General features: G+C 41.5%; 1 protein-coding gene across 1 annotated transcript in view; it reads right to left on the reverse strand.

The window, feature by feature from the left end:
* Nucleotides 1-9,291, reverse strand: part of XPOT (exportin for tRNA) — a 37,436-nt gene that overhangs the window by 14,270 nt on the left and 13,875 nt on the right. Inside the window, exons 10-15 of the mRNA XM_018563399.1 lie at nucleotides 9,112-9,174; nucleotides 8,043-8,167; nucleotides 7,553-7,697; nucleotides 6,993-7,112; nucleotides 3,044-3,138; nucleotides 2,413-2,482 (exon numbers count right to left, since the gene is read on the reverse strand). Of these exons, the coding sequence (XP_018418901.1) occupies nucleotides 2,413-2,482; nucleotides 3,044-3,138; nucleotides 6,993-7,112; nucleotides 7,553-7,697; nucleotides 8,043-8,167; nucleotides 9,112-9,174 (618 nt within the window). The remainder of the gene's footprint in view (nucleotides 1-2,412; nucleotides 2,483-3,043; nucleotides 3,139-6,992; nucleotides 7,113-7,552; nucleotides 7,698-8,042; nucleotides 8,168-9,111; nucleotides 9,175-9,291) is intronic.

Below are 9,291 nucleotides of genomic sequence, written 5' to 3' on the forward strand. Positions count from 1 at the left end.
AACGACTGATCTGCAGTGCCGTTTGTGCCCTGTGTTGGTGATAAAATGACGCAGGCACACATTTAATCGTAACACAGCGTATCACAACGCACAGAAATGCATCACAATGCTTTGCCATGCGCTGCCACACAGTTGAGTTAATGTTATTTTGAAAAAAAATATTGTGGTGCACATGTGTGGTGTGTATGGTGTGTGTTTTATTTCTTTTTTTTCCATTTCAGTTTTTTTTTTTTTTTTTTACTGTTTGGGGAGGGGGTTAGGAAAATATCAGGGGTCTAAACAGACGCAACATTTTTTTTTAAAGAAATGGAGGATACAGAATCCTTAATCTTTTCCTGCAGCCCCAGCTCTGAATGTACAGGGGCTTCCTGTTCTTTCCTAAATCTGAGGCATAGTACTCTCCCCAGTTATGAATGGATAGAAGCCTCTGTAGCAAGTGCTCCTCTCCATTCAAAAACTCATGAAATGTATAGCACTTCCTGTTCATTCATAACTGGGGACACATATGTCCTCATTTACAAACACTGGAGTGATAAGCGATCACTCCAGTGTTTGTTCTGCACAGGGAAGGATCGGTAAATATTACACACTTACCGATCCTCCGCTCTCCATCCTGTGTTTTGACGCAGCTCTCCTCTCTCCTCCCCCATCCTGAATTTGACATCTTTCTCTCCCCCATTCCTCCACTGGCTGCAGCGGTATGTTTCTCCACTGCCTCTGCCCATACTGGAGGGGGAGAGCGCAGGAGAGGCTGTCAAATTGCAGCAGGCGGTGGCATTTCAATTACCAGCTGTCATCAGCAGCTTGTCAGCTGCTAATGACAGCTATGTACAGGGGACTGTTAGGGGCACCCTTCTGTTATAAGTTCATGGTTGCTAAAGCGACCATAAGTTTATAGCAGAAGGGTGAAATCCACTGACTTAAGACATACTGATGTGGCCAACTAGAAACCGTTGTGTACCACCGTATTACGAAACCGATTTTGTGCAGTTCCCACTGGTTCCTATGTAGCCACCCTTGTGTGTGCTAGTAAGACACAGTAAGTGAAGCCACTCCCTCCTCCCCACTTCTCCAAGCTAGTAGATGGACAGCTGCTGAAGACTGCTCTGACCCTTGCTATAGTGTACTCAACAGGAAGGTCAGGGAAGCAGAGCCAAGAGGGTTAGAGTCAGCGATTTGGAAACATGATGACTAAGTGCTAGGGCAAAAATTTAAAGAAATACTTTGCTGGGCAATATATATTTGATTTGAAATTAATTAAAAGTTTTAGAGTGTAATACTACTTTAAAGGAGAACTATGGGGTTAAGGCTTTTCCTCAGTTCTCCTTAGGGTAACGGGAGGACACAAACTAGCGTCCTCCCGTCACCCTAGGCTCAGTATACCGTGAGCTGTAGTGAAAAGCACTCACCTCATAATTCTCCTTTAAGGGTACCGCTCCTAGCATTGAAAATTCACCCCAAGCCAGACTCGGGATTACCGCCAGGGAGGTTAATATTACTTTTGTTTTAAAAGGAGAACTATGGGGTTAAGGCTTTTCCCCATAGTTCTCCTTAGGGTAACTGGAGGACACAAACTAGCGTCCTCCCGTCACCCTAGGCTCAGTAATCCGCGAGCTGCAGCTCGCGGTATACTGAGACGCCGCAACGGATCCCGACAATTGTGCCGGGATCCGCCCAGCTGCGTGACTGACAGCTGGCTCTGCCTATCTAGGAGGAAGAGCCAGCTGTACCCGCCCACTCCCCGTTACGCGTGTCAGCGCTGGCGGATCGAAGCGGGGAATCCAGCCCCTCCCCTTTCACGGCAGAGAGCCGTCACAGGATCGAGAGGTGAGCAAACACCGGTATGTGTTCGCTCACCTCCCGATCTACTGAGCCGACCCGTGACAGTCATTGTCACAGGTCGGCTAGAACTATGAGGTGAGTGCTTTTCACTTACCTCATAGTTCTCCTTTAAGAAGGTAATTTGTCTAAAAGACTTTGCTCTTCAGTGTTTCTCAGGTTATATTTGACGTAGGTCAGAATAACCGTAATGTAAACCTCTGCTCAGTGATACATAGGATGCCTTTGCTGACCCTTAACTGAAAATGGTAAGTTTTCTGCTTGACTTGGCTTGAATGTTTATCGGTGACATGATACAAACAGACTGATCAAGAGTTTTTACTTTAATGGCTGCATGCTTCTTACAGGTTAACACTTCCAGCATTACCAATGGCAGCTTCCTAGTGATTTACATACAGCAAGATTGTACCGAAATAGAAACTCTTGGCAAGGAAAGCCATAAATACACAAACACATTTATATTATAAATAGTGCATTCGGCCTTCATTTGGAGTTTCGCTTTAATCATTTTAATGGTTTTAATTATTCATTTGTTTAGTTTATCTTCTCTAAAAAAGCAAAACGGTGACTTACAGGTGGAGAAAGTTCTAGAAGATCTTGAATCCTACTGAGAATGTCTTCTACAAATGTATTCATGTGCTTACTAAGAAAATAAACACGTGGACACAATTAGAATATTTATACCACTCCATTATACAAAAATAGGACACAACATTGTATGCGTTACTTTAAAGATGCACATCAATATCCATTACAACTTTGTTCCCCAGTAAATAGTGGGACTAGCCTTGAATTATGATGAATGAATCCAGATTAAATCTCCACTAATACATTTAATCAGATCTAGTAACCGGTTAGTAAGGTTTTGGTGTTTGAATGGAGGGGGTGGAATAAAACAAAAATACAACATTTAAAGACCACACAAGTTTGGTCAGCTGCTGTATTTTTAAGAAACACATACATAGTTTTAAGGCATACCATTTATTTGATATGGGCTTTCTATAATGCACAGTAGACCAAAAATTGCTCCAGCAGCATTTTTGCCAGCACAGCATATTGCATGGTAGTGCTACCATGTGCAGCGGTTTGCTGCTGCAGATGCGATAAAGAGCCATTCCGGAAGAATGACACTACAATGCATGAAGACATGTAATGCGAGTGCAATATTTTGAATGGCCCTTACTTACTGAATAGCCGCACTTACTGAAGTGATTTCACAAATCGCGAAAAAAGGTAAGATGTTCTACTGCGAACTTTGGGACTAGAATTACGTAAGCCTCTATGATCCAGAAATGCCATCTGAAATTAGAGGGAACAACATCCTGTGTCACTTAATGAGAGAGAACAGTGTCAGTACAATAATGGGGTTAGTGATCTATATTGAATAAACCATTACAGTAGCGGGTTCCTAATTCTTTGCTTAAAGTGCACTAATCTACACATATTTATCAAACTAAAGCTCCCCTACTACTTTGATTACAAATGTTGACAACATCTCAAAAACAACAATATGCACAGTGTGGCTGATGTCAAACTAAAGCCTGCATGGTATTTTAACAAAGTGATATTAAAGTGCAAAGGGTTTTAAGCCATTTCAAATGCTGATGAAATCACTTACAATGGATGCTGCTTTTGATGTTTAAAAGTTTCCGGCAGAATCAGCAGATCCCCCTGAGCACTGGTCCTGACTCAAGCAGAGTGCTACGCAGTCACCCTTGTGTGTGCGCTAGTAAGCCGTTTGTGTCTCCACAAACACAGCAAATCAAGCTACTCCCCTCTCTTCTACTCCAAGCTAGTAGATGAACAGTTGCTGGAGTCTGCACTGTCCTTTGTGATATTGTACTGGGCAGGAAGTTCAGGGAAGCCGAGAGACTTGGAAACAGCTGTTCAGAAACATGACTGAGCATTTGGGGAAAAAAGTAAAATGGATGCTTTGCTGGGCAATGTATATTTGTTTTACCTAGATTCATTATTGAAAAAAAGGGAAGCTATAAAAACACTAAGGCCTGGTTCACATCTGCGCGCTCAAAGAACCACGTGGTAAAAGCGCTTGCGGTGCCATTAATTTCTACTTTCGAGCGGTTTTGTGCCGCGTTTCAGCGTACAAACGCGGCAGCAAAGAAAAAACCACCTTGAATAAAATAGTGCAGGAGCCTTTTTGCATCGTGTATATGACCCCACTGAGATCAATGGGGCTGTGCGTCAAACATGCATCCCGGGGACATGTCTGCGTGAACCAGGCCTAAAATGTATATTTGATGTCAGAGTCTCATAAGGGAGATTTCCTTCACCTCCTATCTCGTTAATAAAACAAGAAAAAAAAAAAACACCCCCCGCAATTTTAAAAAGTAAGTGCCTAGCTCAAATTTTTAATTTTCCCTCACTTTCCATCTCGGTAACAAGTTACCAGGACAAAATAGGAGGGTAAATCTACCAAGCTGGACACGGACAGCAGAAAAAAAACAGAACAAACCTGATGCGGTTCTAATCCTTCTACACCATTTTAAAAACACCACCGTTACTATCCTCATAACAATGCAAAAAAAGAATATACAAATGTAAGTCCAATAAAACAAAACCAGGTTTTGCTGCAATAAAATCAGATTTTCCCCACAGTACTTTTATTTCTGCAGCTAGACGTCAGCCGTATGATAGCCAGTATCAGTCAACCCACTTACACCAAGTCCAGGTTGCCCAGGACCTGCAATTGACTGACTTAACAGTGAAAGCAGAAGCAGCAGTGATGAGCTCATAAACGGCAATCTGCTTTGTTTTTAGCAAGCTCCCTATCAGCACATAAATCAATCAAATTAGCTGCTTGTGCTGCTGCTTCCTCTAAACACTTCTGTGCTGCTGTACAGAGACTGCAAGAGGCCAGTCCCCAGGTCTAATTCAGGTGCTTAATTTTAAAAATACATTTAAGTATTAAATGATTACAAAGATGCATTAACTGTGTATTTTATATATGCCTGAAGTTCAGCTTTAACCACTTCCCAGCCGGCCGTTGTAAAAAAACATCTGCCGGGAACTTCCTGGATCTGAGCGAGCGTCTTCAGACGTCCTGCCCCGCCCCCCGATCAGGCGCGCTCCCAGCCCGGCAACTGTGCCCGCACGGTCCATTGGACAGTGCCGTTTCTATAACAAGGTATAGAGCCAGTAAAATCGGCTCTATACCTTGCGATCTAGCTGTGACAAATCACAGCTATCACAAATGTAAACAGAGGCTGCAGTTTGCAGCCTTGTCTCTATCTCCTCTCTCACACACCGTTGGGTTGTGAGAGAGAGGAGAGAGAGAACTTCAAAGATCAGCCAAAGTAAGAATTTAAAGTGATACACATTGATACACACTGATACACACTGATACACAGTCTTATCAGTGTGATTCATAAGTCAGTCGGTGTCATCAGCACAATTCACAGTGTCAGTGCGTTTCAGTGTCGGCCGTGCCAGTCGCAGTGTCATCAGCACTTTTCACAGCGTCAGTGTGTTTCAGCGTCATCAGTGCATTTCAGTGCCACATTTGCAGCACATATCATCAGCACTCAGTGCCAACAGAAAACGCCAGTATCTAGCATCATGCTACCCTACTAGCACCAATTAGCTTGTGACCACTGAACTGACCTTGGCCTGCATACTGACCACGTCTCTGCCTGCCACCTGTATTGATCCTTTGCCTAAATACTCACAACACCTCTGCCTGCCGACTGAACTGACCATGTCTCTGCCTGCCGCCTGGACAGACCCTTTGTCCACATACTGACCATGTCTTTGCCTGCCGCCTGAATTGACCTTGGCCAGCATACTGACTATGTCTCTGCCTGCCACCTGGATTGGATTGATCCTTTGCCTAAATACTCACAACAACTCTGCCGCCTGAACTGACCTCAGCCTGCTTACTGACCATGTCTCTGCCTGCCACCTGAACTGAGCTCAGCCTGCTTACTGACTACGTCTCTCCATGAACTGACTTTGGCCTGCATAGTGACCACATGTTTGCCTTCCACCTGAACTGACCTTGGCCTGCAAACTGACCACTTCTCTGCCTGCCACCTGAACTGACCTAGTTGACCACATTTCTTCCTGCTGCCTGTAGTGACCCATCTGCATGTCCAACTGACAATGGTCCATCCAAAACACCAGTCCCAGTCATCCTCTGAAAAAATGTGTGGTATCCCCATACTCGGAAGGAGTAGCAGAATGTGTTTTGGGGTGTAATTCTGAGTATACCTATACTGTGTATAAGAAATATCTTATTAACTGACAACTTTGTGTGCAAAAAATAAATTTCCATTTTCTTTCTTCATTTTTCAAAAACTTGAGGGAAAAAAATGAAAATCTTCAAAACACTCACAATGCCACTTAGTCAGGGCACCAGAGTTGATACATTTCCAATTATACGGTATGTATACCATTGTTCTGTAGACTGTATAACTGTAAGACATTCGAATTTACACTTATTTGGATTTTTTTTACCAAAGAAATGTAGCAGAACACATTTTGGCCTAAATGTATGAAAGATTATTTATTTGCAATGTTTCATTAACATAATATAAGGAAAACTTTTTTTTTTTTAACAAAAAAACTAAGGGTATTTTTTTCTTTATATAGTAAAAAATAAAAACCTCAGTGGTGATTAAATACCACCAAAAGAAAGCTCTATGTGTCCCCAGAAAATGGTAAAAAATTCATTTCAGTACAGCGTTGCATGACAGAATAAATGTCAGTCAAAGTACCGCAGCGCTGAATACTGAAAAATGGCCTGGCCAGGAGGGGGGTGTAAACACCTGGTCTTGAAGTGGTTAATCTAACCTAGATCTCCTATCTGTGCGCTTACTTGCCCCTCTGTGTGTTAACTTGATGTTTACAACCTCAGTGCTGTACCTACACAGTAACTCACCTTAGACTTGAATAGGGCCATACCCCAATTGTCTCAGATTTATATATGGCCCTATATATGGCATTCCAAACCATGCAGAGTTACTAAACAGATTGTGCTGGTAAATGATTTCGAGCAGAAGGCTGTTAACATCTGAAAACCACCACTATCTGGGTAGGGGTGTTATCTTGAATTTAGTGAAGGTGCAAGGGAGGGTGGGCTGTTTTTTTTGTAGTTGTCCAAGTACACATTTTTGCAACAAAACAAAAAAGCTTACCAAAACATTAGGAATGTGTATGGGTTCAACTGTGAAGAACTTTTCATATCTAACCACAGTTTCAAAAAATTCTAATGTAACAGACGTGTGATGGTAGGCACTCACACCAGAGGTCACAAGCTAGAGAGAGGGGGGAAAAAAAAAAAAAGAAGTATAATTAGAAACAGCATTTTATATCCATAGAAAAATTTTAATTAGCACCTCTTGCAGAAAAGCCTAATAAAACCCAATTTCTCTATGACATACACACTGCAATCAATTCGGATGGAGGCCAGTTAAGCTGGGCAAAAAAACAAAAAAAGGAAGAACACCGAACATCCACATAAGGGAAAAAAAATTACACATAGATGGGGAATGTGTTGCACTTGAACCCAGGACTTCTGTGCGCAGCACAGAGGCTAAATTGCCAACCACAGGGCCATGATACTGCAGATAAACCTTACATTTAAAATTAAGCTCCAAGAATTGGTCTCTCTAACAAATGGCATCTGAATGGAAACCAATTACTGTCAACGGTGTTTCAATTTACATTTTCATAAAAAAATAAAAAGCCTACTTACTGTTCTCATCATGTCCTGCAAAGCACTTGCTTTAGCAGCATCACCACAGAAATGAGCTCCATGGGATGAGGGGATAGCTTCTCCTAGCATGTACAATAACCGGATAGCAACTTCTACATCCATAAAGAGGGAAGACTGCCAGTTTCTTCAAAGGAAAATAAAACAAATTAGGACAAAGATTACTGTGTGGAACACTATTATATTGGATTCAAAATTGACCCAATATTGCACTCTTGGCATTTTTATAGATTTGATAAAATTTACACAGTTTAAATAAATAAAAGTTAAGGTAACAGCAATGCTTTACAGTCTCTTTCTGTGAACACATTCCTCTCACTGGTTGGCAACAGGCGATTGGTGACTAGAGCCTCTTCAAAAATCCAGTCAGGACATCATTGGAATTTTTTTTAAATTTGCTCACACAATGCTCAAAACCTTTTATGGATACGCTACAACTATAGGCAATGAGTGAACTGCAAAAGTCACTTACTGTAGCGTACTATTAAAAACTCTACGGACCGAGGCCAACAGTAGTTCTGGTGACACTTGTGCAAGACGGTCCAACAACAGTTTCAGCTGCTTTCTGTATTCAACAAACATAGCTTCATCTTCACCCTGTTTTTGAGAACAGTGATTTTATTACAAGCAAACTGAGACAACATAAAATATTGCTTCCAACCAAGTCGTATTGCAAGCACTGAATATTGCTTCTCATTTCTGTTTTTTTTCCTGGGCTAACGTAATAAAATTAAATTCATGAAAAAAAAAAAAATCCTGTTTAAAATGAGCTTTTCATTGTCCCAGGCTAGGGATAAGATGTTAGGATTACCACTTTCCATTACTGCAGCTCTGCATATCAGCTTCCTTCCTATATCCTGCTGACTGGTATATGAATAAGCATCACCACAATGGTAAAGTCCTCCCCTCCTGTAAAGTGCCTAAACAATTCCCATGTAAGCCTTTGGCATGGTCCATAGGGACAGTCCCCAAATCAAACTTTTGGCCAGGGATGCCTTTAATTGCCCTCCATTACCTAATGCCCTCCCTTACTGCACCCAATAGGATTATCCTTAGCAAATCTTACTGCCTAGAGTCATACAGTTAGATGACCCTGCAGAGCTGCATAGGGAAGCTAAAAAGCTAGGCAGCAGTGCACAGGGATGCTATATGATAATATGGATCTGCAACCAGCAGCTTTTCTGCGGAGTTCTGTGGATATGATCAGCTCCTGTACACATGGTGGAATTTACTAAAGTCCAAATGCAAAGCAGTAAAATGGAAGTGTGTGGGGCACCGAATCTGACCAGCCTGAAGTAGGAACCCATTATTGCCAAGAAAGCCGTAGGTGGACTAAAAGTATTTTTCTTCTGCCACATAAAACAAACTGTAGTTTTTTTTAAATTGTATGCAATAAATTATGTACCATTAAACTATGTAAATTTATGAGCTCACTGCTCTTTAGAGAAGATCCAAACATATACCAATGTAATTGTAAAACAGGGTTACAAAGTTTCTGTTATATAATGAGAAAGCTTCATTTCCCACAATGTCAAACTTGCCTCATTATCAAAGTTATATTCTTCATCATAAGTTAATTTCTTCATTACTGCCAACATTACAGCCTACAAGAGAGAAGACAGAAGATGATTAGGCAAGATTAAAAAGAAAACAAATAACAACCGGGCGCCTTTCCTGGTGCAGCTAAAAATATTTTTATTCAATAAAATAGTTAACAAGGG

This window comes from Nanorana parkeri, unplaced genomic scaffold (assembly GCF_000935625.1).
Source record: "Nanorana parkeri isolate BGI_ZX_2015 unplaced genomic scaffold, ASM93562v1 scaffold661, whole genome shotgun sequence".
Taxonomy (NCBI): Eukaryota; Metazoa; Chordata; class Amphibia; order Anura; family Dicroglossidae; genus Nanorana; species Nanorana parkeri.